This window comes from Oryzias latipes, chromosome 22, assembly GCF_002234675.1.
Source record: "Oryzias latipes chromosome 22, ASM223467v1".
In the NCBI taxonomy this organism is placed as follows: domain Eukaryota; kingdom Metazoa; phylum Chordata; class Actinopteri; order Beloniformes; family Adrianichthyidae; genus Oryzias; species Oryzias latipes.
This window is the reverse complement of record NC_019880.2, coordinates 13,023,103-13,050,184: the sequence shown is the minus strand read 5'-3', so window position 1 is coordinate 13,050,184 and position 27,082 is coordinate 13,023,103. Positions and strand designations below refer to the sequence as shown.

Genomic DNA, 27,082 nt, shown 5'->3' with positions numbered 1-27,082 from the left:
CTGTAACTGAACCTTGTCACGTGATTAGATGTCTACTTTTATTCTGAAAAAGTTAGTGATTTGCAGAAGTTGTTTCCTTTCTTGGTTGTTTTCTTCAGGTTTTTAGCCCATGCAGCATTTTTCAGGCCATGCTGGATTGTCATTTAACAACAAAGAGTTCCTTCAAGGCACACCAAGAGACACTGACAAGAAACTCTCATATCCCTAAGAGAAAGAACAAACAGAACTTGTAGACATACAGATTAACACACATGTAAATATGGACGTACGTTTGCACTTCATTTTAGCAAACACAATACAGCTAAACAAAGGAGGCTTAATGAGGCTAATGCAATAGAAATGAAGATTGGTGATGTTTGAAATTTATTGTTTTAGCAGCATGGGAATAAATGATTGGACATACAGTAAAGAAGGTGGCAAACAGCAAACATAACTTCTCTAAATTTTCACCATAATATTGCAAACATATTGGCTTCAGTTTTAACAGACGATGAATCCATTTCAAAGTTTCACTTTATAACCAATATGATCACATTCTTCAAAATATTTTCACATTTTCTATGCAATATTGTGCCCATATTTTTTACATCTGAAAAATTGTGTAAACATTTTTGGAGCTACTTTGATGTAAAAAAAAAGGGAAACAAATTATGTTGATCCTTTTCTGGTTTTGTACATTTGCTTACTAACTAAAATAGATCTGCAATGTTGATTTAATTTAAAGAGGGAGAGACTTTAGCAAAATGGCTCAAGAAACACATTAAAAGATGTAATTTACCAGAAATTAAGGATTTGACGTCAAGAGCTCTCCTCGGTAGACATTTCTTTGGATTGCACATATTTCTGTAATAAATTTATTCCTTATGGCTGAAAACCCCAGACTTCAGCTCCCTACATTAATTTTCAGTGGAATCAGGGTCTGGGGACTCCACTCCAGAACCTTCTTCTTTAACCCCTCCCATTTCCAATTCCCTGACTGAGCAAAAGATATAAAATAGATGCCCCCCCTTCATTAATACATTTTTTTTGTCCTTTATGTTTTCCAGAATAACACCTAAAAGCATGCTACCACCGCCATGTCTGATGGAGGATGTTCCACAGCTGAGTTGACGCCAAGAATGATATGTCTGACATCCTCGAACTTTTCTTTTGGTTTTTGCCATGTTAGAGATTTTAAACTCTAACATGGCAAAACCTAATTGCTTCTGTAGACAGCAAGTAGATAGAAATATAGGATGAAATGCGTTTCTAACATGTTCTCGTAGCATTTTTTTCCACGATGAAGGACATAAAGAAAATTTTGTTTAAAATTGTGTTTCTGTGTGTTTATTTATTCGAATTGTTGTGAATCAGGATCAGATGAAGAAATGTTGTTTGAAAAAGCTTGTAGATGTGACATAGGCCATGTGAAGGCAAGCCACAAGCTCCCTGCTTTCCTTGTCCAAGCAGGAATCTGTCTTAAAACTGTACGGAGAGAGTGTAAAGAAAGGGATGATGGGAGAAACTATGTTCTAAAATGACACAGTTTTTTGTATTTTGGCTAAATTAAAACAGCATAATCATATATAATAGACCACTGGGAATTGTTTTAAGATAGATCAAGAGATGATTGGAGGGTTTCTGTTGTTAGCCTTTCTTTTGCTGTTTGCATGAATTGATATTTTTTTTTGTCTGTTGAAAATTACTTTAATAATTCCTTTAATTTAGTTTAAAATATTATGCAATTTTTCCCAACTTAATTGTTTTTCTATTTAAACCACATAAAATAAGGCAATTCCTCTATTTTCATTGTAACATTCGTGTGTGAACTCTGAAGAAAAGGTAAATAACCCTTTATTTAAAAAAACAAAACTTCTCATTAAAATAAGATACAAACTCGATTAGGCCATTTACACAAAATTTACAAAATAAACAATATTTCAATAAAGGAAATGCTGTGTGGGACTTGCATCCCCACCCTATCCCCAAAGCACAACATTAACAACACAAAAAACTCTAAAGCAAAATAGAACAGCTAAATTAAAAACAATTAAAATGAGCTTCAGGCTCAGTCAAGCTGCTTATGCTTCTGTGGAGAGAGATTGTACATAAATTACATCCAGTCCTCCGTCTGTCTGCTCTCTCACTGCAGATGGCTTCACAACTATCTGCCCTCACCCTCAGCCTCACAGAGGAACCACATATCACCCGTGCCCAGACCGCTCTGTCAGTCTGCCGGGGCGAGCCTGCTCACACCATCTACTTTGATGGGAGCTTTCACTTCCACTCAAATCCAAATAGCAAAGCATGTCTACTGTATGCCTTTCTTAGGCAAATAAAGAAGAAACACAATCACAGAACATCTGGTAGGTAAACTGGAATAATCTGTACAAGCTTGATATTGTTGGCTGTTAAGACTGATGCATTTATGACAAGCACTGTTTTGACCAACTGCCATTTTTTGAATCATCTCCTCGGTGCTCTCAGTTCCTCCTGCTGTCAGGTTATTCACCTGCTCAGTCAAGCCCTTCAAGCTGCAGCCTCTGAGTGTTGGGTCAAAACTCATCATTGCAGCCTTTAATTGTCTGTTTACCAACTAAAGGATGTGTTGACATCAGTTTTGGGTGTTACTGGTAGCCCACAGGGCTGTCCATGAGAGGGCTGGAGCAGTGGGTGTCTGCAGGCTCCTGAAGCTCAGTTTCACGGGTTTGGGCACGGCCCTCCTCGCCCTCGCCCTCTGCCACGGGGCTGTGATTTGAACTCTGAGAGCTGGACAGGGCGCCGTAGCTGTGGTGAGCTGGGGAGGGCATTGGCGTTAACGCCAACTCTGGCTCCAGCAGGACAGACGCCACAAACAGCTGAGGGAGGAAGATCAGTCGGTCAGTTAAAAGAATGTAAGTGCAACCTATGCATTAAGTTTGGTGAAGGAAGTATTATTGTTAGACTTTATTTGGCACAACTTTACAAGATCACCTTTTTTGGTTGTATGAAATAGTTGGCATTTAAACATGGATTGTTCTCCTATTACAATGTATATATATACATATACATACATATATATATATATATATACATCTTAACTAAAATAAAACAAATTCAATACTTCAGAGGATCACTTTAAAGAAAAAAATGGCAATACTGTACACTGGAGGCGGTGGTGGATGTCACAGTGCTCCTGTCTGCATCTGTGAAAGTCGCATCTGCTGGTTGATCAGACATCTGAAACACAGAGCATTGATGGAGGAAGATTTGTTGAACTTGCATCTTCCGTTAAATGGTAATCATTTTGGAGGGACGAGATCAGACCTGGTAGCTTGTTGACTTGTCTGGTGTCTTCCTAAGGCACAGTCGGAAAAGGCAACAGGCAATACAGGAGATCAGAGAAACTAAAGTGAAGATGGTGATAGGATGCACTGGACCTGCAATAGTGCATAGTTAAGTTTAAAAATCCCTGGTGATAAATAGCATTGATAAATGCTCAAATCCCAACGTAAAAAAAGAATAAAATAGAGTTTTAACATACCCAATCTCAGAACAGAGAAGAAGAGCAGCCAAAATATGCAGAGGATAGGCGCCACAATGACTTGGCTGGTGGCGGCTCTGTGGATGCGCTGGTTGAGTTTTGTGGGAATGTATGCATAGTAGATGTTGTATCGGTCAACCATGTGTTTCAGGATCGCATAAAGTAGACCTTTAAAAAGATACATGATCAGTTACTACTGTATCTTCTTTCCTGGCCACAGCAAATTATCCTGCTCCAACTGTACCATGAGACATGACCAATCCAGAAAAGAAGTTCTGTTTGTGATTTGTATGTTCGATTTGGCTTTAGTTTTGCATCTGATGTCCTTAAAGTATCATTCAATTCAACTCAGTTTCTGACTAAACAAGTTGCATTTATCTGGACTTGGGGACCAGAACACAAAAGCACTGGATTGTGACCCCCTTGTGATTGGATTATAGTATCCTGCTTTGTGAGTTCTAACAGTGTAAAATAATAAACTCATACAGCGGATGTCGTGTCTGCAAGTCAAAAAGAAACAAATCTGAAAAAGAGCTGGAATAAGCTTTACAGAGTAGTATAAAAACAGACAAATAGAAATCTGTTTAAAGCAGCACACAGATCTAGATTTTATGCTATGGCTTGTGTCTCAGGCTCCGTGTAAAACACAACTCAATTATTACTGATTATAAAGATAATCTGAGTTAATTGTAACAAAATTATTCTAAAATAAACAATTTTGGGGGGATTATTTAACACAAATCTAAGTACAAAGTCTTTCAAGAAATTAAACGAGCATTAAAAGTTCCGTGTTTGTTTACTGACATGCAATAAATGTTGTCCTCTTTAAAGCACAGTTTTAAAATGTAAAAGAAGAAACGAGCCTTAATCCACACATCCACTAATTTTATACACTATCGTTACAGATTGTTAGCAGTGCAAAAATGTTTTGTCTTTTTCATTGGACGCTGAGATGCCTTAAGATTGTATGAAACTTTTAACCACAATACTAAACACACTTAATAAAACATTTTTCAAATGATTCTAATGTCAGTTAGTACCAAAAAATGAAGCCCCATGTTGCTAATAAATTTTTTTTTTTTAAGATTTATTGATTTAAAACCTGTTACTCTGCTGTCTTTTTCACAAAATTAGTCACGGCTTTCATTAGAGATAAAAATCTTCCAACTAGACAGGGGTTTTCTTTCCTTGTTAGCTATGTTTCTGGACAGTATTGCGGCCCCTTGTTATACTGCCTTCACTTGTCAGCTTGTCGTCTTACTTTATGCTGTCACCCAACAAACTATCCTGACCTCGACTTACATATCAGGTCATGTCATGAGTGGTGGGCTTTGATGATGTAACAGCTTTCATCCAGACAAAACCTGTTGTGTTGGTAAAAGATGCAGAGATACTTTAGAACTGTCAGGGAAATACAATATGATCACAAATAAAGGCCAAATTGTAGTACAGAGTAACACAAAAATTTTGATAAATAGGAAAAGGGGTCTATGACCGATAAAGTATATGGAGACTTGGTGAGGTCTGAGCAGAGACAGGAGCAGAGTGGGCGTCTGGCTTGCAGCTCACAGTGTGTGTGAGAGTCTGAGACTGCTGCAGCAAATTCACACCGTCTGCATTGGACTGGCAGCCAGTAGAGAAGAGTGAGGTTACACTGTGAGGGAAGACGGCCTCATGCACGCACACACACACTAAAACACACACAAAACTCCAAAAAATTCAGATTGGCGTAAGAGATATCCCTTACCAAAAGGTGTAATGATGGGGCACGTGATGCTGTAGGTCATACTGACAGCAAAGATACACATAGTCCAGGCGTACTCCAGGCCAAACTGGAACTCGTAGGCTTGACTCTGCAGAAAGAAACCAACATTAAGTAAATTTCTTATAGTTAAAGCTAGTTCTCAAAAATTTTGATCACCTTCTTCACATGAATCCTCTCAGCCTGGGACTTTGCAAAGCAGAGGCGGAAGGCATACACTGTCAGCGCCGGTATGCGCAGTAACTCCATAGAAGTGCCGATTAGACTGGATGTGATCACGTAGTTCACAAAAAACGCGCCATTGTCCGGAAGGAAGACACACCTGCAAAAGTGTAAATGTTGTATTTCTCCACTTTTAAATAGCATATTCTTTACTAAAAAGAAGATCTTACTGAAATTTGACTTCCTTCTCTTCCAGGAAGTTGACATCAAAGAGCCAAGTGAAGAAGAGGTCAAGACTTCAATGAAGATCAGACAAAAGTAGATATTAAAGCAGAATGGAACATTGAGAAGGGTTAAACCGAAATAATTTCATATTGTGTTGAAAGTACCTGGATAAGCCTAGAGAAGGGAGGATGATGACCATGAAGACCAGCAGCAGAAAACACTTATGCATTGTTACTTGATTCTGACCAGACCTACAACGGCAGAAATGTATTATGTAATGTATACATTTGATCTATATACAGCATTTTCTTTTATTATCAATTTCTCAGTTAGAATTAGTGATACTTTTAAGTATATCTGTGCTTGTCTCAGTTCAGTAAGTAACTCATTTGCATTTGTTTATCCTGCTTGGCATGTTTGTGCTGGTTATGTAAAGCATTGGTGCCTATAGGTGCTGCTCCTCCTACCGGTAAACACTATGTGCAGAGGAGCAGCACATGGGGACTACTGTGCATATCATTATCTTCACATGGAGATCTCTATGACAACCTGCTCAGAATATCAGAGCAAGGACACTGACAGAGAGAAGCGGGGAGAAACTAAAAGTAGATGATGAAAGAGAAAGACGCAGTCGAGATTTTTAATCTTAGGACAGACAGCTGTTGTTTACCTGGTCCAGTGGGACTCAAAGAAGGCGGAGTAGTAGACGATGAAGGGCAGGAGCACTGAAAACGCCCAAAGCAGGAGGGTTGGGAGGAACTGGGTGATAACCGGGCTCTGCAGCGGACACCAACTTTGTAGATTTACGGTAGCAAAAAGGGGAAAATAAAAACACAGCTCAGAAACGCTCACCCTCAGACTCTCCACAGGCCTTGTGACATTGAACTTGTCCATGGTGTTGACAATGATGGCGGGGGTGGTGAGGAAGAAGAGCAGCAGGAAGAGGAGGATGTTGAGGAGGACGCAACGTAGCCACCAGCGAGACCCGCACACTGACAGGTTTTCCCTGGTGATGGGAAAACCAAGAAGCTTCATTTTGAGATGAACCAGACCTTTGAACCTGCTGTTCTTTTCTGCTGCTATCTTCCTGAAAAAACCTAGAACGTGTATTTAAGTGCAGGTTGGAAACAGAGTGTCTATACTCCAATTTTTTATCAAGATAGTAGTTGGGCAGTCTACTTATTACAGAAAATAATCATCAATAGTGACAAACGGACAGCTTTGCACAAGGTTCTATAGACAGTATTGTTCTGAAAGAGAATAGGAAACAAACAAAAGACAAAGCATAGAGCTGAGACACACTAAACAATCTTTCATTATTACAGGACAATTACGCAGACAAGAACATTACAATAGTTCAAATAGTTTTGGTTTAAGTTCCATCACGTCCCGAGGTTTCCAAAGACACAACATTTCATGCTTGATTACAGGCTAAAATGTCAGAATTCTAAGCAATTCAAACAAAATGACAAAATAGACAAATCTGCGTCTGTGTGCCTTCAACTAAAACTTAAGAGTCCTGTTAGAAAAAGAAAATCTTTATCCAAAAGTCTGGAAGGTGTCAATCCCTAGAAGGGAGGAGTTCTAGACATACATCAAAGTGTCAAAACGATTTTTTGGCATAATTGCCATAACTTGTCTCGTCAAAATAACCTGACATGTTTTAGATGGACTCAATTAAGAGGAAGAAAATTGCTGCCTGTTAAAACAAATTTAAATGTGAAAGTTGCAGATGTACCAAGAAATAAAACGAGGACATTTGATTCATTTTAGCTTAATATCTCGAGCCTAAACTAGTCTTAAGCTATGGACACACAGAGCATGTGACGTGCGTTCTTGAACACAAGTGTATGGCCCAGGGTGTTCACAGTGGAGTGGAAGGATCATTATTTGGTGTATTATATCAAAGAGCTCTGCCTTTTTCCTTTTGCTCATGTCGTGTTTCAGTTAGTGCACTCGTGCATTTTTAACCACTCCATCTGAAAATATCTTTTTGCTTTGGCCCAAAATCCGAATAGCTCTGAGGGAACTGCTAAGGAGCACATTCTTGGGCACTAAATGAGTGGTTCATCTTCTAAAGTGAAATCTCCTGCGATCTTCAGCAAGTTTTTTTGTTCAAAACCTTTATGTTTTGTCTTGTAATATTGTTTACTTTTTTTAAAACTACAACTGTTTTATGTCAGACAGTCCATTTCCAGTGCATTCCAGATAAAATTCTTCACTTTTGCTGTCCACTTTTGGCTTTTGAGTCTCATTTTTTCATCTCTTTCTCCATCTCACTCATCTTTTTTTTATCCTTCTCTTGGTTTGTTTTATGCTTTTCTTCCTTAATGATCACCACTTCATCCTCCTCTTGTGGAGCTGTCCTAATATCTGTTCTCAATTTGATCAATCTGTTCCAAAACTTTCAACAAAAGGTGACACAATTTTCAGACTCTCTACTTGATTTTTTGCTATTTACTAGAATTCCTTTAAGCATAAGTTGCTTCTATTTGTCTCTGTCTTCCCAGCCTTTACAGGTGTAAAGCACACTTTTCCTATGTAAGGAGCATGTCATGGTGGATGTATTAACATAAATGAAATTGATTTTTGCTGAACACTAGCTTAAAGTCTGTATTGTGTTCAACATGTTTGTTGAATTGTGGATGGGATTCATGCAGGTACAGCCCCGCCTGTTAGCAACTTCTGCTGTAGGGGGTAAAAGCTGGCTGAGATGATGTCAGTGTGAGTACGTTTGGACATTTGTAAACTGAGCTTTGTGCTTCACAGAAAGCTGATTTAGCAACACTCACCAGATGATGTCACTGGGGGCAGGTGCATAGCTCACACCCCATTTGTGGGACTGCACCACAGTGGTGATGCTGGACTGCTGGGGTCTCCGGCGACAGCGCACACGACTGTAGTCCTTCACAATTCTGGAAAAGGACAGATGTGCTGCAGGAACTAAGGCAGGAAGTGACACTGAGGCTGATGGGGTCGCTCTCTGCTGTGACAGAGTGCTGCCGTTTACTCACACAGCTGTCATCCTCTCGTCTCGAAAAGTCACAAAGGCAATGCCCAGCCTCTTCAAGGAGATGCGGCTCTTCTCTGCATTGAATTCATCGGTCCGCTTCTCCTCCAACTCGCTGTAGTATTGCTCTGCATCCACCTGCAGGAAAGAAAGGTTACAGCAGAGGATGGAGAACAGCCTGGCAGTTTTTAACAACTGTGCTGCAAGACTGTTTTCATACGTTCACTCATTTTAGCATTGCAATGCCCTCCAGTGGCAAAGTCCTTTCTGTGCACTACAACTAATTTATGCTGCAGGACCTGACTTTTAAGAACTCACTCTTTCAAAGCCACATATGTCACAGCCGAATATATGAGCACACAGATGGGTTTTGATCATGATCTTTCCCTCCTTTTGGGCCTTGGTGGTAAAATACAGTCTGCCTTTCATTGCTTTGCGCCTGAAAAATACACAGACATGAGAGAGGAGCTTCGAGTTTATTGTTCTTGTCTTCCACCCTTGACTGTACCTCTCTAAATCCAGCTTTATCAGCTTGTGAACATCAAAGCAAAAGCGATTGTCGGTCACAGTGCAGCTGGGGTAGGCCTCACTGGTGGGTGGAGAAGGAGAAGTTATAATTGGGATTCAGCTGAGGTGGAGTTTGTACAGCATGGATATCTACGTTGGCTGGTAATAAAACACAAGGAGAGGATTAATCTTGACTTAACAATAAACTAGAGAAGCAAAGATGTATACTGGAAGTGTTTGGTGATGAGTCCCGGGTCACAGATCTCTCTGGGTATGGAGGTTATCATCAGAGTCCTGGCAACCTGTAAAATGCAATTGAGCACGCTTAGCCAAGTTAGCATCAGTCCAAAAGGACTTTCATATAAAAGCTATTGTTTAAGCTAAACAGGTGGAAAATCTCAACATGTTGTGTAACTTTTGAATAAAACAAGACAAGAAGGAGCAGAAAAAAATTATAGGTGAGGGGAAAAAGAGGATTATGTCATGTTGACAGACCTTCTCATCTTCTCTGTACTCCAGGCGTATCGCATGGTGAGCCATGCACAGCATTGTGATGATGAAGTAAACCAGGGCGAAGATGCTGTGCAGCCACAGAAAATTATCCCTTGGAGGCACACAAACGAATATAACGATGACAGATCGGCCCGCTTTCCTCTTTTTCCATGATTCAGGTTTGTCTCGTGTGTCATTTCTTGCAGTGTTTCACTTACTTTGCACTAACATTGGCCAGAGTTGTCCTTCCAAAGTTTTGAGGACTGTCACCTGTGGCAGCAATGACACATGACAGAGTGTGAAATATTTACAGTCTGTAATGACATAAAGGAAAGACCCTCTATTTGATACAGGCTAAAATGAAGCAATGACTCCAGTCAGAGAAAGGCTGTCCATTCGTTTAAATGATACATCTCAAAGATGTTTATGTAACTCACACATCCAACTGTGCATAACTGTTTGCTGTTGCCATAGCATCCAGCAATTACCCTGCCTATATAAAGTGAACTAGTCAAAGAAAAAAGTTTTTGTAGACGCCACAGCTCGTCGTGGAGTCTGTGCAGGATCCTGATTTCATCATGTTCTGAACAGTTTTTCTTGGTTCTTCCTAAACCACAAACATATCTGCTAAAAGGCATTTCTAGAGTAATTTAGCTGCTGGTTCTGTGTCACTACCCACTTCTGACTTTGGAAGATGCTGGATGTTTTGCAGCTGCTGCCCCTCATCTGCGGTTGCATTCAAAGTGCAATCCATCTCTGCATCGAGCCTGCATCTCAGCACTTTTTTTAAAAAGCCCGTTTGATCTTTTCTCAACATTCAACCAATAAATGCATTTGGCTCCACCAGCATGTGTCTGTGTGGCCTGCTCTCCTTTTTCAATATATATTCTCCTGAGGTCTTAAAGAAATCCTTTGAATAGCTAAAAAGAAAAAAAAGAAAAAAGAAGCAAGCTTAAACATTATGTGAGGGCCAGAATACCAAGGAGGTTTCCGGAAAAGTTGACTGGCAGGATCACAGCCAAGGAGAGCAGGGAAACCACAGTCATGAGCAGGATGATGTGGCGCTGGAAGGACAGGTATGTGACGGCATCAATGCCACATTTGCTACGGATCTCCCCATCCCTGAACAAAAGACAGAGTGGAAACACCTTCAGGATACACAGACAGCTGATACGACATATTTCTAAAAGCAATATGACAGAAAAAGGGATATGGAGCACTGCAATCTTTCTCAAGTAAATTTTAAAAATTGCCTTCCTTTGAGGGAAAACATACTGTTATGGCAAACAAATAAAAAAGAGAAGAAAAGTTAAAGCTGTGGAGTGCATGTTGGCTTCACGTGGCCCACACATTATGAATTTGCAGGGTGGTTTTCCGTGGGAACCTTGGGTGAGCCACTGACACAGAGCTTAAAAAAAAAAAAAAGGAACCACCAAAACGACAGGATAACAGTATAGAAACCATAAATATGTTGTTTTAGAGGTCAGAAACCTGCAGGAAACAGTGAGACCCAAGCAAGTGCATACAACAGAAGAAGGAACCACAGCACCAGTGGTCACACACCCCAGACTGGTTTGCTTTTGCAGCTAAATGAGATATAACACGAGGATCAGATGAGAGCATGCGATGAGATGGGAGAAGGAAAAAATGATTATATGGGGAGCTTTTTTACTTACTTCATATAATAAAGAGACAAAAGCCACGAGCAGAAACCCTGAAATGAGTGATAAAAAACAGTTGACGATTAGAGCACATATGTGCAAGTTTCTACACTCTACATCTGGCTGGTGTGTGTGTGTGTAGTAATAAGGTCTGCAGAGTGACACTGAGATGGAGATTTAATAGGTCTAGCCTGGAGCTGTAATCTGTTTATAGCAGCCTTAGCTCTGTGTGGGCACAGAGAGATGACTCCTGTCTGACTCTTTGACTTAAACTATTATAAACATACAGGGAGTGACCTCGGCCTATCATACAGGTGTCAAGCAGCCGCAGACAGCCTGTCTCACTCTTTATCCGAGCTCTTCCCTCTCAACACTGTCAGCAAAGCCGTGCTGACAGCAAGCTTTTTTTTAAATAAAAAATTCTGCACTCAGCGTTTTTCATACCCCTATATATAATTTTCTAATTAACATCGACACCTTGGTTTAATCACTGTAAATAAAAGGAGTCTGTGTAGTATCTTTGGTATTGGTAATGATAGTATTTCAACAAAATATTTTTGCGGGAATCACTAAAATCATCCAGTCTCCTCCTCAAACACTATACTTCCTAACACTAATTATAGTGTTATTTCCTAAGTTACCTTTAATAGCACTGCAGAGCAACGTCTGGGTGAACATTTAGTTAGTGTAACACATGAGCAGGAGTTTGCAAGGGTCTGAGTGACAAATCTGTCATCGGTAGTTTAAAAAAAGACCCAAATGTACCAGGTCTGATGTACTCTAGAGAAAAATAAAGGCATTTATGGGATTTAAGGCAAATGGGGGAAAAGGTTAGTCAAAGAAAAATATTTGTAGTGGATTTTCAATTATTCATCAAAGAAATAAAAAAAAGGAATAATATTTTGATTCCCAAGGATTTGACGCTGGGATTATATTTCAAAATGACTCTTCAGAGAAAATTTAATAAATCTAACTAAAAAACATGTCAGAAAATGAACATTTAATTCATTATTTGGGTAAACTTTATTGAGCTTGAACTCAACTTGTTTTTCTTAAACAATTTTTTAAACTCAAATCATGAAAATTCATCAAAATTTAATAAAACAAGAAAAGGTAATTGATGGGAAAAGGTGACTATGTATATTGAAGCTATTGTCTATGAACAAAGTATATAAATTCATCCCAGGACACTACTATAAACGTTATTTATACTTTAAACGTAGTTTAAGATTTTAGAAATCATTAGTATTTCATTAGATACACAAATTAATGTACAGAATCGTGGTCTTATGTAGGACAAAATGCCATTTTTAAAAATTATATTCAGCTTTATTGAATGTGCCACATACCACATCCTACAGTATGTGATATATTTTGACTGTTTGTATCTGCACAACATATATTAGAGTTACAGCATCTTAAAGTTTGAAAGAATGAGGTGTAAAAATGATAAATTTTGGCTGAAATCTTTGTTGACTTGGCTTAGTAGTTTAAAATATATTTTGAGAGATAAAGGAGAAAAAGAATCCACATTCACCATGTCTTTGGTGTCAGAGTCTGAGGGGCTGGTTTCTGAGGGAGTCTTCTCTTTTTCACTTGGTTCTCCATAAAACAAGGATGTAAGACTGAAAGAAAAAACAAAACATTTGTTTCATTGTTGCTTTTGTGTATCAATATGCAAACAAGCGTCACCGAACTCAACCCAGAGAATCACAAACCAAGGCAATTTGTCTCATGAAGCCAGTTCAGCAATTGAGTTTGTGGATATTGCTCTGCAGGCTTTACCACTGACAGTTCAGCAGCATGTCAAATTAGGCAGCATGATTCAATTACTATGAGAGATGACTGCTCGACAAAACACGCAGATGCTGCTTGCCCTCTAGGGCTTTGGGCCATCGCCATCGGTTAGGCAGAACTAATAAAGTTCACACTCCACCGGAGAGGAGACGCAGGTTGAGCAGAAGCAAACCTGCTGAGCGATGCCATGTGACTGACTAACAAGAATATTTTAAGCCGTAAGAACTCTAACCTGTCTGTAAACAATTTTTTTTCTTTTCTTTCTTTTTTTTTATTTCAAATTTGTTTAATATCTCCAATAAATGGGTTTATTAAAAAAAAAACGATGCAGCAAAAAAGCAGTTAAATAATACTTGACGGACATTTTATATAAAAATATGTTTGGTCATTTTTACATTCTCTAAATCTTAGACATATTGTGCATTCTTGCTATTATGAACTTTTAAAAACATTTTTGCTCTTAAAAATGGCCAAGAAACAGAACATTTGCAGTATTTAAAATGAAAAAAATAACAACTCTAATAATTTTTAATGTTATATATTGTCTATCAATGTTCTTCCTCCTTTCTTTTCACCTTCTAAATCAATTTACAAAAAAAACAAAGCAGGTTAAAAAAAATGGCAGTTCCATTTGTCCTCACCAGGGAGAGCTGCCGCATTACTGATAACTGTTACTCCATAAGGGCAGATAGCCAGCTCTAGCAAAGTGCCAAATACATTTTTATCTAACATGGAAAGCAAAGAAGGGATTTACCTGTCATTTTCCATTAGCAAAGCCAAGCGTCCATAGTCCCATGCAGCCTTCCTCAGGCAGGAAAAGATCAGCAGCAAAAACTGTAAGAAAGAAAAAGATACAAGTGCCGCTGGGACTCCGATTCACACAGTCCACCAAATTCTCTGTTTCACTGAAATTCTTTGAAAATAAAACCCCCCCAATGGTTTTTCTTTTGTATTTTTTGTTCTTCCAAAGAACAGGAAAAACCGCTTCAGTGGGTGGGGTTGTCTTGGAAACATGGGGAGGCAGGTCACCGTGCACAGAAGAACCCATGCTGTGCAGAAATGTTAAATTGACATGGTCAAGAGCAAAATGAATCAGAACATTCCTGATTGAAGCACGAAATAAATGAAAAATTTTTATTGCTGAAAAAAAGAAGAGAGATGAAAGTCCCTAAAGCTCAAAATCTCCATATTGGATGAATGTTGATGAATGAGAACCAGGTAAGGGTGGTGATAAGCACTTGATTGTAATGACAGCATTTAATGAATTAGTGGCCAGGGATGGCAGCATCATTACCGTTAGGCGCAAATTCACCACTTAAACCATGAAAACCGCTTGACTTAACTCAAAAGATGAATACTAGAAAAATGTTTAAATTTTTTTTGCCTTCACTGTTCTTTCCAGTTGTTTCATTTAATTATTCAGGGTCGTTTTTTTTGTATCTAAGTGTTTAGCTACATGCATGATTTATTCTCTATGATGTTAGACCCACAACGGAGGCGTGCTCCCATCACCAGAGGGGGAAACACGCTTTGACTCACGCCTGTCATTAGGAAATGCTGTTCAAATCCTCTGTTGGCTTGACAACCTGGCTGTGACTAAAATGAGCCAATTAAAACCTAGCTATGGTTGATCAAATGTGAAGTCAGGGAGAGATCAAGACTGACACAGCCTGCCGGTGGAACAGAGCGAGTGACAGCGGAAAATTGAGGTCTATTATTATCTAGAGGCACACTAGAAAACACAGCACAGCTCTGTTTGTAAATAGTGCACGGGCTGCTTTTCTGAAAGCAGATTTTTCTTGACATGTATGACAAATGCTGTTTGTGTTTGTTTATGCAGAATGGAACATGACAAGGAAGAAAAATAAAGCCTAAACAAACAAAAAAACTAAAAGAATTGACAGCATTTGGCACAAAACTTTTATTTAAAATGCCGTTTTATCACCTAACTATAATTTTATATATTTATACATATATATACTGTATATATATATATATATCATTTTCTTTTTAATCATTTTCTTTTTTGAACATAGTTTTCTGTGACTGGTTAGCATCTCGAGGTAGTTGTTTGGAGACATGCAGCCATTTTGGTCCACACAAACAATGACAGACGGGGAAACATTTGTAAACACACTGGAAACATTGTAGACTTGGTCTGCCCCTAGGGAACTCGTTTTCTAAAAAAAATACACAAACCCAGTTTTCGTTTGCTAAATTCTGTCAAGTTTAACCCACTTTCTGATTTGAAAGGATTTTTTTGGAAAACTTGAATGATAACTAATTTGAAAACATACGAAACTCTTTCTCAGAAACAAAGCAAACTACCGTTTGGGCATTTCTAACTTGGGAGTTGTAAATGTAGAAGATTACAGTTTAGATCCAAACACAACAATCACAAGTAGAATTTAAACAAATGTAAGTGGTTAAACGTCTAGATTGCATGTGTGCAATATGCAGTTTTTATATGTAGAAATACATATCAGCAACGATTGCCAACGTGGCAAAAGCAAAACGCTTATGACTGGTTGAAATAACTGTTTAAAAGTAATAATCTAGTAATGGAAAAAGAAACCTAAACATAATTCTTTAAAGAAAAACACATCAAAAACCTTTGACTTACTTTAACTACCTGAAAGAGAAAAGGCTGAGATGAAAAGAAACTAAACCTAGTGTGGTCAAAATACAAAAGGACAAGGAAAAGAAAGCTAAACTATTGAATAAATCTTAACAGAAAAATTATAACAACTTAAGAAAAACAAAACTTATGTAAATCCAAACCAAAGCATGAAAAAAAAAAACTAAAGGCATAATTCTTAGCATTAATAGCTTTTGTGTGGCTGACATTTATTAATTGACTTTTTTCCTCACAACCTCACCACACTTGATTCTTAAACCGGTACTTTTATAGGACAATCCATCTTACAACATTAGAGTAAGTGTTATCCCAAATTCATCCACCTGCTTTAAGATTTCTTTGATAAAAGGAACCAATTCCAAATTAGCCAACTAATAGAAATATTTCATTGTCGGCGGTTCCCTTGCATTTAAAATTTTTTGTTGTGCTTCAATTGCTAGACAAGATTATGCAATTATTTAGCTCCTACACCTAAAGTAGGGATGTAAAGGATACAGATATGATTGAAAACCACATGTTATGTTAGTGACGGTATAAAACCGATTGGGAAGTAAATAATCAAGTCTGTCAAACTTTGTCAGTTTCTCTTCTTGTTGTGTTCTCTACTATCTTTATATGCACGTGTGATAACCCTTTTCTTGCCTGAGTAAATGAATATGACACAATTTTTAAGCAAAAATAACAGAATAGTCTAGAAGACCCAAAGTGTCAGGTTTTAATGTTTGAAGCTATTATGTCAAAGAGAATTTGTTTTTGTTGCTTTAAACAAATGCTAGTAAGATAAAAAAGAATTACAAAAGAAAATCCACCTACTCTCGCCATATTTAGACACTTTAAGAGCCAAAAAGTATTAGTATTTGCATAGCTAAAAGTACTTTGCATAAAATAAAAGTGCAGTAAGGTCGGCTTTCTAACCATTATGGCAAACTCCAAGATGTAAATGCAGAAAAAAGTGGCAATAAGGCCTTCGGAATGCAGCCTCTCACCCAAAGGCAACTTCAAAGTGAAGTTAGTCCCCTCTCCAGGGGAAATTGCCATTAAAGTAACATGTCATTTAATAGAAGCCAGTGTCAGCTGCTGGAAATGGTTTCATTTATTCTTCCTGTTAAATATACAGAGCACCATTTGTGGATGATGAGTACACAGAGGGGTATTTCCATGTAGCTCGTTCAAGCTGTGCCCCGTTTGACTTCACTGGCAAAGATCCCGTAGCAACTACTTTACTAACAGCCTTGATTCAAGGTGAAGCATGCTTCATCTGAGCAAAGTGTGCAACATTTATATCTAACATTAAGGCCTTCAAGCCTCTTTTTCCCTGTAAAATGTCCCTGTCTTTTACATTTCTAAACCAACTTCAATAACAACGATTTCAGCAGGCGTCAGTTTGAAAAGACGTGTTTGAGAATTCTTACCATCCAAAGCACCACGTTGATGGCGAGGACTGTAGGAACCCCGCCAAATGGTAGACCCTGGAGGACGCTGCTGCGAGAATGTGAGTGGAAGCATCTCTCTGCCGTGCTGTTTTCTTCTCCCCGAGCTTCTGGGAATCCCAGAACATCAAGCTCCAAAGGCCATGTCTCCAGAGAGGGGGTCCTGGTCTCAAACAGCTCTGTCAGTGCCATCAGCACTCTTCTCTGAAAGATTTATTGAAGGAACAGACACAAAGATAAGCACTAAAGGCTCTTTTGTCATCTTGATGTTTGTCCTTTTCTGACCTCTTAAATGCCGAACAAACGTTAGACTTTATAAATACAACATAAATTATTTTTCTGGACTTGAACTGCTATTTTTTATATCTTTTTTACATTATCAAACACAAAATTGAGTAGCAGAGAATCCTACTTTCTATCTGGTGTGAAGCACAAAGTAGCCTTTGGGTTCAATACTGGAGCTCAATTAAACCCATGTGCAATTCATAAAGAGGCCGGAGGGGGCTTTTTGGAAAATCCCAATTTTTTTCAGTGTCAAACTGTGAGAAATACAATCACCTCAATGTAGGTTAAAACAAAGTTTTGTACTTTTTGTGTATTTATGTATTTTGTGTATGAATCTAGCCACAGGGGTTGCAAGCCAGTAACTTCTGTGCCGGTCCCAAGCCCGGATAAATAGAGAGGGTTGCGTCAGGAAGGGCATCCGGCGTAAAAAATTGCCAAAATAACCATGCGAATCATCCACAACACTTTAGACATACCGGATCGGTCGAGGCCCGGGTTAACAACGACCGCCACCGATGCTGTTAACCTACAGGGTGTCGGTGGAAATTTGACTACTGTTGGTGGAAGAAAGAGGGGAGGCAGAAGGGTCCGTGGCCAGAGAGAGAAGGGAAAAGGCAGGAACATAGGTTTGAGAATAGGGACTCTTAACGTTGGCACAATGACAGGGAAAGGCAGAGAGCTGGCAGACATGATGGAGAGAAGGAAGGTAGATGTACTGTGTGTGCAGGAGACAAGGTGGAAGGGCAGCAAGGCACGTAGTATTGGAGGAGGATACAAACTGTTCTATCATGGTGTTGATAGGAAGAGAAACGGGGTAGGAGTGATTCTGAAGGGGGAGTTTGTAAACAGTGTTCTAGAGGTGAAAAGAGTCTCAGACAGGATGATGAGCCTAAAGTTAGAAATTGAAGGGGTGATGGTGAATGTAGTCAGTGGGTATGCGCCACAGGTTGGCTGTGAGTTAGAAGTGAAGGAGAGATTCTGGAGTGAGTTGGATGAGGTCATAGAGAGTTTTCCCAGAGGATAGAGAGTTGTTATTGGAGCAGACTTTAATGGGCATGTTGGTGAGGGCAACAGAGGTGATGAGGAGGTGATGGGCAGGTTTGGTGTGAAGGAAAGGAATCTGGAGGGACAGATGGTGGTGGACTTTGCGAAGAGGATGGAAATGGCTGTAGTCAACACTTACTTCCAGAAGAGAGAGGAACATAGAGTGACATACAGAAGTGGAGGTAGGAGTACTCAGGTGGACTACATCCTATGTAGACGAGGTCATTTGAGAGAGGTTAATGACTGCAAAGTGGTGGTAGGAGAGAGTGTAGCCAGACAGCACCGCATGGTGGTGTGTAAGATGACTCTGGAGGTCAGGAAGAAGAAGAGAGGGAAAACAGAAAAGAAGACCAAGTGGTGGAAGCTACAGAATGAAGAAACTTGTGAGGAATTTAGGCAGAAGTTGAGGCAGGTCCTGGGTGGTCAGGATGAGCTTCCAGAGGACTGGGAAACTACAGCAGAGATTATCAGGGAAACAGGTAGGAAGGTGCTAGGTGTGTCATCTGGAAAGAGGAAAGACGGTAAAGAGACTTGGTGGTGGAATGAGGAAGTACAGGAATGCGTCCAGAGGAAGAGGTTGGCTAAAAGGAAGTGGGATGTAGAAAGGACTGAGGAAGGTAGACAGGAGTACAAGGAAGCGCAGCGTAAAGTGAAGAGAGAGGTGGCAAAGGCCAAACAGAAAGCTTACGATGAGCTATATGACAGGTTAGACACAAAGGAAGGAGAGAAGGACTTGTACAGGCTAGCCAGACAGAGAGACAGAGATGGGAAGGACGTGCAACAGATAAGGGTGATTAAGGACAGAGATGGAAAGGTGCTAACAACCCAAGAGAGTGTACAGAAAAGATGGAAGGAGTATTTTGAGGAGCTGATGAACGAGGAAAATGACAGGGAAAGAAGGGAGGAAGATGTGGTTGTTGTGGAGCAGGAAGTAGCAGAGATTGGAAAGGATGAGGTTAGGAAGGCTCTGAAAAGGATGAAGAGCGGAAAGGCCGTTGGTCCTGATGACGTACCTGTGGAGGTATGGAAGTGCCTAGGAGAGACAGCAGTGGAATTTCTAACAAGGTTGTTCAATAGGATTTTAGAGAGTGAGAAGATGCCTGAGGAATGGAGGAGAAGCGTTCTGGTCCCAATCTTTAAGAACAAGGGTGACACGCAGAACTGCAGCAACTATAGAGGAATAAAGTTGATGAGCCACACAATGAAGCTGTGGGAAAGAGTAGTGGAAGCCAGGCTTAGGAAGAAGGTGGAGATTTGTGAGCAGCAGTATGGTTTCATGCCCCGTAAGAGCACCACTGATGCCATTTTTGCTTTGAGAATGTTGATGGAAAAGTACAGAGAAGGTCAGAAGGAGCTGCATTGTGTGTTCGTAGATTTAGAGAAGGCGTATGACAGGGTGCCGAGGGAGGAGCTGTGGTACTGTATGAGGTCGTCTGGAGTGGCAGAAAAGTATGTCAGAGTAGTTCAGGACATGTATGAGAGAAGTATGACGGTGGTGAGATGTGCTGTAGGTCAGACAGAGGAGTTCAAGGTGGAGGTGGGACTACACCAAGGATCAGCTTTGAGTCCTTTTTTGTTTGCTATGCTGATGGACAGGCTGACAGACGAGGTAAGACAGGAATCTCCCTGGACAATGATGTTTGCGGATGACATTGTAATTTGCAGTGAGAGTAGAGAGCAGGTGGAGGAACAGCTAGAGAGGTGGAGGTTTGCTCTGGAAAGAAGAGGTATGAAGGTCAGTCGTAGTAAGACAGAATACATGTGTCTGAACGAGAGGGATCAAGGTAGAAGCGTTAGGTTACAGGGGACTGAGGTGAAGAAGGTGCAGGAGTTTAAGTACTTGGGGTCAACAGTTCAGTGTGATGGGGATTGTGGAAAAGAGGTGAAGAGGCGAGTGCAGGCAGGTTGGAGCGGTTGGAGGAACGTGTCAGGAGTGTTGTGTGACAGAAGAGTGCCAGCAAGACTCAAAGGAAAGGTGTACAAGACAGTGGTGAGACCAGCTCTGCTCTATGGGTTAGAGACGGTAGCAGTGAGACAGAGACAAGAGGCTGAGATGGAGGTAGCGGAGATGAAGATGTTGAGGTTCTGCTTAGGAGTGACCAGGTTAGACAGGATAAGGAACGAGTACATCAGAGGGATGGCTCATGTTGCCTGTGTCAGCGACAAAGTCAGAGAAGCCAGACTGAGATGGTTTGGACATGTTCAGAGGAGGGATAGTGGATATATTGGTAGAAGGATGTTGGAGATGGAGCTGCCTGGCAGGAGGGCAAGAGGACGGCCAAAGAGGAGATACATGGATGTCTTAACAGAGGACATGAAGTTGGCTAATGTTAGGGTAGAAGATGTCCATGATAGAGTGAGGTGGAAAAGGATGATTCGCTGTGGCGATCCCTGATGGGAAAAGCCGAAAGAGAAAGAAGAAGATGTATTTTGTGTATAATTATTTTGTGTATTGACTGGAGGAGTATGCTGGAGTATGGAGGATGCTGTCCAAACTGGACAGCATAGTTGTCAGGTAAGAGACGTTGATGAAGGACCCAAAATGCAGAGACGGAAGGCAGGTGGTTCCAAGTAAAAAGGGTTTAATACTCTCAAACAAAAGCGCTGCCAAGCAGGGAAACCAAACAAAACCAACTGTTGGGGTAACCAGGGAGACAACAAAGAAGATGGAATGGACCAGCACTAGAGAAAGGCAGAGACAAGACATATATACTGACAGGACTGACGAGACACAGGTGAAATCAGAGAAGATTGGCACAAGGGAAGTCAAACCCAAAACTAAGACATGCAGGAAGAAACCTTCAAAAGAAAACAGGAAGCAGTACTAAGGCATACAGAACTCTAATCACTACAGTAATAAAACAGAGAGCAAAAACTAAGGCATTAGAACCCTAATCACCACAATAATGAGGAACACTGATTCCCCCCACACAGAGTCTTCGCTTACTAAATTCAGTGACTGCCTTCGCTCTCTGCCATGCTCTACCTAAAGGCTCAGGAAGTCCTGCGCACTGACTTCAATAAGGCTATTCAATGCAGCTGGGAGGGGAGGGGGCATGAGGAGGAGTCACTGAACGGTCAACTACTTTTACTACTTTTATACTTTTATTCTTCTTATTCTGTTTTTAGTGAGTTTGATTGACATTACTTTTTTTGTTTTTATGACTATTAATTACTTAATATTTTTAATATCCTTTAATGATCCTCATACTTAATTTATTGTGTATTTTTGGAGCAATCTAAATGTATTTATTATTTTGTTTATTATTGACCTAGAGACAATGCACAAATAACCCTTAAACCTTTAGCCCTTAAACCCTTAACCCAAAATAACCCTTAAACATTGGAGCGTCATGCAGCTTTTCTAGAGTAAAATGTTGATATCTGTGCAAGGCTGTTTTTTTCCATGTCAGAATCAATTGTTATTATGTTACTTGTATAAAAGAAGCACTGTGGTAATTCAAAGAGCGTGTGTTATTTTGCTCTGGTGTTAAAGGGTTATTAGTTAGTTATTATTTGTCATTGGAAAGATTGTGCTCTATTTAAGTTCATTTTGACCCTTCCCAATTGCTATGTGTGCAGATATTTTTTTCATTGAATAAAACTTTCAATCAAAAAACTTTTCTTCATTAAATAAATCCTAATCATTCATCCTTGTACGTGATGTTACTGTCATTTAAGGTTTATATGCCATTTTAAACCTGAAACGCAAGCACTACCAGAAAAGGTAGTTGTCTCTCAGACATTTGACATAAAAGTGAAAATGGCCGCGCTGGGACACACTGTGGTGTGGTTTACCATTGTAAGCCATCTAATGAGCTCCATGGCACCAGATAAACATGATTATGAGGAAAAACAATAGATTTGATGGCTCTAAGTGACCCACAGTGGACACTCAGTTTTTTTTTATTCAAGAGACTTTGTAAAAGCTTTGTTGGCCCTCAAGGTCAACAAATCAATCTAGGTTATCACTTGTTGCTAAGCAACTCTGAAAAAAGCTTTCCCACCTCTCCGCATGTACTCCAGTATGTGAAGGTACAGAAACAAATAATCAAATGTTCATCACATGTCCTTTGGTTTTGACTAAAATAAAGTTAGAATTTTTCTTCTCATCCTAAAGTTTAGACCTCAATTACATTTGTTAAAATGCTACAATGGCAGAGATTTGACATTTGAGCAAGAGTTATTTTTTATTGAGTACCAGTGAATGTAAATAACGATGACTTACTTTCCTATAGAAAACCTTCAACCATGACTATGAGGATGAAGCAGATGACACCCTGCACTGCCACGGCCACAGAATCAAGAGCTGACCCAGTCGTCCTCCAGATATTCACATGAATATATCTTTGTTTTGGTCAATACGGCCCCGATGTCCAGCTGCTCAGTTGGTGTACACTCATCAGTGAACAAACAAAGGAAATGGAGCAGCAAAGCAGTTCTGACAAAGCTCTGCATCAATACCTCAGCCCCAACCTATTCTCTGACTGGATAAGATTACATTTTGTAAGACAAAAATAGAAATAGATGAAATAGAGGCTGCACACACAAAAGGCCATGATTTGTAGAGAATGCTTTCCTCACTGGAGTGACGGATGAGCTGCAACTGAATCTTCTCCATGATTTAGAAGGGAAAAAAAGTCCCAGAATTTCTGAACCAAATGTCTGCTTTATCCATCTAAACTGTACAAGCCTCTCACTGTACAACAACACTACCCGGTAATCTTTGTGTGGTCTTCCTCTTAGCTCACTCCTGGAAACCGTTCAGCTATGAGTCAGTATCCAAACAGAGCCAGGCGCAGCCTCTGAACCTCCCTATAGAGATGACAGAGACAAGATTCTCAGAGGACGTTCACGGAAACTGTTCTGGATTAGTCTGTAGAGCACATGAACACATCACATTCTCTCTGTTTGTCATTCAGTAGCTTCAAAAAACATTGCAGTAAAGTTGATACTAGTGGGATGGAACAAATCTCATTAGGCAACATTTAATATATTAGGTAATATCCCAATTTCCATTAAAATTTGTCATCATATTCTACTGTTTTTTTTATTTTAGAAAGTTCAATTACAGTGAGACGTCTATAATAAAAGAAACAAAACTTTTACAGTCAAGAACTAAGTTATAGTACAGTGTTTAGTATGAGAACTATATTGACACATACACGAGTCACTTACCCTGTATGATGCTGTCTGCTGACGTTATCAGAGAAACTCTCAAGCAGGATGCCGAGGGATGCAGGCTGGCTGTGATGTGCCTTCACACAACATTTGGGCAAACGAGAGTGTGACTCAGCAGTTTAACGCCAAGATCCTTCCTGTGTCATCCCTCATGTTAAAAAAAAACAAGCTGGAAACTGATCCAAGATATCCACATCTGCACACTTCCTTAATTCTCTCCCTTTGCTCCTGTCTCTCCTTTCTGGGATTGAAGGTGTCGAGCAAACGCAGCAGGTTAAAAAAAAACAAAAACGGATGCTCAGCTTGTGGAGCAGCGTAACGCCTCCCGCCTGCAGAATGAGTGAAACTACTCTTTTGTGCTCAGTTTGTAAAATCAGGATCACAGAGGCTGAAGTTGGCGCAAAAGCTGAAAAAACTGAGACGGACAAATCTAGAATCATGTCAGCTACTCTATTCAACGCTGCAGAGACAAATGAGGATTTGTGTGCATCCATTCACTTGTGTTATGCTTACCGTGTAATACAAATCAGTCCATTTAAAAGAGGAAATTCTCTTTTTCTGTTAAAGGTCTCAAAACAGCAAAACCAATGCCGATCAACTAATTACAATCCAAGTCAGAAGATCAAAAACACAAAATAAATGAAAAAAGAATTCATTTTCCTGCTGAGTTCCAATAGATGGGTTGTTTCTTAGCAACATTGCTTTGAAAGAACCACTAATGACATAATGCTTTAAATAGAATGAGATAGAAAAGACCAGAAAACAAGGCCAAAAAACTGCTAGTTGGAGAATAAAACCTGCAGTTTATTAAGGTATCTGCCTCTAATAAAAAATAAAACTTGAATTTAGCCAAAATCTAAATTAATTTACTATTTCCTAAAGGAAAATTTAAAAGTAAGACATGTGTATGTGATATTATCAAGTTTTTGGATCCTATGTATAACATTTTGAAGAAACTTAAACCTGCTATGTCCAGGTAAACCTAAACTCATCACCTGAGAGAATAAATGGTTGAAATTATGACTATTATCAGACTTTTTTTCCATATATGTGACGGTAATGCTTTTCACTTTCCCATCAGTTCGGTGTTCAGGATTCCTTTGGCTAATGAATCACTGCTGGTTTTTATTAGTTATCATTACACCAGGTAATAATGCATAAAAAAGTATAATTTAAAATGTATTTAATGTAAAATTATTCAGTAATGCATCATTCTCCAGCTATTCTTTAAAGGTATTTGAATGTTTTCCAAAAATATGAAAAAAGAATTGTAAACATTATTACATAAATTAGCAATACTTTGATAAGGACCACATGATAAATATTTTTGCTATGTTACAAGAATTAAAGTAAAACCATAGAGACACCAGCTTTCCTGATGGTTTCTCCATCTGAAGATTATAGACATGCATAACAGAAACAAGAAAAGACAGGCAGAGATTTTAATCTCAGGAAATTAGCTGTTGCCTGTGATGTGTGTGATGAATGTTGATGAAGGTATTCATGATTGTGCAAAAGCTAGATTTAATGTAATGAACTGAACATTGTCGGCTGGTCTCCAGTTCTTTTCTGCAAGACAGAGACATTTGGAGTGAATTTAGAGGTTCCCCGTACCTCCAAAAACATCCCAGGATTCAAAACCCCATAAAGCTTTTGACAGACAGCCTCTGTAAAAGCTTCCCCCCTGTTTGTGCATTAGGAGAAAACAAGAGAGTTATGGGTCTGTTTCACCAACGAAATGAGGCATAAATAAAGCGCTAACTTCTGTTGACCTAAGAACCTCCCCGCCCAATCAGCTGTCAGTCTCTACAGCATAAAAGACTACCCTCAAGGGCGGCTCGAAAGCTTCATAAATGAGAGAATCACAGCTTCAGAACGATCGCTGCCGTAGTAACTGAAACCTTGTTAAACATTCAGCTCTGTGCTCCCACTATTATTCGTGTTAGAACATACTGTTCTCTCAGCGTGAGACAACAATACCTGTTCTGATGGAAGGGATTTGAGGCTGCCTGGATTTGACTTTATATGCAACTATGATGGCTAGAGTAAAAATATTGCACCTGTCATTACAAAATGTAGTGCAGCCTTTTCTTTTATTCTGTTTTTGTAGCATGCACAGTAGCATAGAACCAAATTGAAATATAATGATACTAATATCTCTGTGCTAAACTGTGATGTGAGTATTATTGTATCCTAACCTATTTCATATTCCGTAACATTTTTACACTTTGGGTACCAACAGTAAAATGATTTACTTAAATGGATAAAATAAATATTTCACAATTTTCAATATTTTGACAATATTTTCTATTTTGATGCTGTGGAGTTTATTTTTAAGACAATTTAAAAAATATTTGTGTGATCATCTTGCAAAGATTAAAATAAGTCTTTTAAGATCTTTCTCTGAAAAATAAAGAAAGCTGCTTTGATGTTGAGGAAAGACACTGTCATTGTGAGTAGGTGTGTTTCTGCTTTCAGTTTGCTAAGAAAAACTACAATGATGATGTAATTTTATATATATTGTGCATCCAGATCTTTTAAAACTGTAGTAAATTTTGTAAACAAAAAGGATATTAACCACACAAATGTAAATGGGGACAAAAAATCTGCTGTATTTTACTGATAAAAGGTTGTTTTACCTTATTAAATTCTTTTACATTTATTAATCCAACAGAGAAAACATCATTTTAGCACATTTTCACCTCCTGTACTATCAAAAGGTCACAATCAAAAGCACCTAATTATCCACAAAGACCCGAGTGAGGCTAAAAAAAACGTCTAGTAATATCTTATGAAAGGAAAGTAAGAGGATGTTACAGAAAGAGAGAAATGAACCATCTCTTTGGTTCGTCATTGTTGACAGCAGCTGCATTTAACACATAGTGCAATGCGTTGAAATATCTGATTTTTGGTACACACAAATATTTATCAAAACACAGTTAAAAATGCGTGTCTCTGAATAAACTGCTATTACTCCTACTCTTAAAGGTTAATTCACTACAAGGTTGTAGCATAGCTTTGACGGTTTCTAAATAAGTTTTAAACACAAAAAAAAAATAACAAAGCACTAACCATATCAGCTGAATCCAATGTGTATATATAATACAGATACTCCTTGTGTGAATAGAAATTAAAGGTTTCCTGGAAACAACACCATAAAATTCCATTCAGCTCCATCTTGTTCAAAGGTAGAAATAAAAAAACATTTTACCAATATTTATGGAATCCTACATGTGAATGCATTTCATTTGAAATAGAAGAGCAAAACTGTAAAGCAAAACTTGGACACTTGGTTTTTACAGCATCTGTGAAGTACAGAGCATTAAAAAATAAAGCTGAGGTCCTGCTGAGGTGGCATGGTGAGACCTGAGCTGCCACCAGCAAAC

At 39.1% G+C, this 27,082-nt stretch overlaps 1 protein-coding gene across 7 annotated transcripts in view; it reads right to left on the bottom strand.

Annotated features, from left to right (window-relative positions):
- Nucleotides 1-342: 342 nt before the first annotated feature.
- tmem63c (transmembrane protein 63C) overlaps nucleotides 343-27,082 on the bottom strand; it is a 30,348-nt gene continuing 3,608 nt past the window's right edge. For 2 of the 7 annotated variants that reach the window (XM_023951567.1, XM_023951570.1), the window contains exons 2-23: nucleotides 17,169-17,390; nucleotides 13,873-13,952; nucleotides 12,859-12,946; nucleotides 11,337-11,374; nucleotides 10,640-10,782; nucleotides 9,879-9,930; nucleotides 9,664-9,772; nucleotides 9,397-9,470; nucleotides 9,170-9,250; nucleotides 8,980-9,100; nucleotides 8,666-8,799; nucleotides 8,444-8,566; nucleotides 6,504-6,657; nucleotides 6,322-6,428; nucleotides 5,816-5,902; nucleotides 5,657-5,722; nucleotides 5,424-5,586; nucleotides 5,250-5,355; nucleotides 3,503-3,670; nucleotides 3,286-3,398; nucleotides 3,124-3,198; nucleotides 343-2,837 (exon numbers count right to left, since the gene is read on the bottom strand). In XM_023951567.1, the coding sequence (XP_023807335.1) occupies nucleotides 2,607-2,837; nucleotides 3,124-3,198; nucleotides 3,286-3,398; nucleotides 3,503-3,670; nucleotides 5,250-5,355; nucleotides 5,424-5,586; nucleotides 5,657-5,722; nucleotides 5,816-5,902; nucleotides 6,322-6,428; nucleotides 6,504-6,657; nucleotides 8,444-8,566; nucleotides 8,666-8,799; nucleotides 8,980-9,100; nucleotides 9,170-9,250; nucleotides 9,397-9,470; nucleotides 9,664-9,772; nucleotides 9,879-9,930; nucleotides 10,640-10,782; nucleotides 11,337-11,374; nucleotides 12,859-12,946; nucleotides 13,873-13,952; nucleotides 17,169-17,378 (2,523 nt within the window). In that variant the 5' untranslated portion in view covers nucleotides 17,379-17,390 and the 3' untranslated portion in view covers nucleotides 343-2,606. Of the gene's footprint in view, nucleotides 2,838-3,123; nucleotides 3,199-3,285; nucleotides 3,399-3,502; nucleotides 3,671-5,249; nucleotides 5,356-5,423; nucleotides 5,587-5,656; nucleotides 5,723-5,815; nucleotides 5,903-6,321; nucleotides 6,429-6,503; nucleotides 6,658-8,443; nucleotides 8,567-8,665; nucleotides 8,800-8,979; nucleotides 9,101-9,169; nucleotides 9,251-9,396; nucleotides 9,471-9,663; nucleotides 9,773-9,878; nucleotides 9,931-10,639; nucleotides 10,783-11,336; nucleotides 11,375-12,858; nucleotides 12,947-13,872; nucleotides 13,953-17,168; nucleotides 17,391-22,743; nucleotides 23,206-23,231; nucleotides 23,331-23,693; nucleotides 24,519-27,082 lie in introns of those variants that run through there. The other 5 variants (XM_023951566.1, XM_023951565.1, XM_023951569.1 and 2 more) reach the window with 5 other exon arrangements.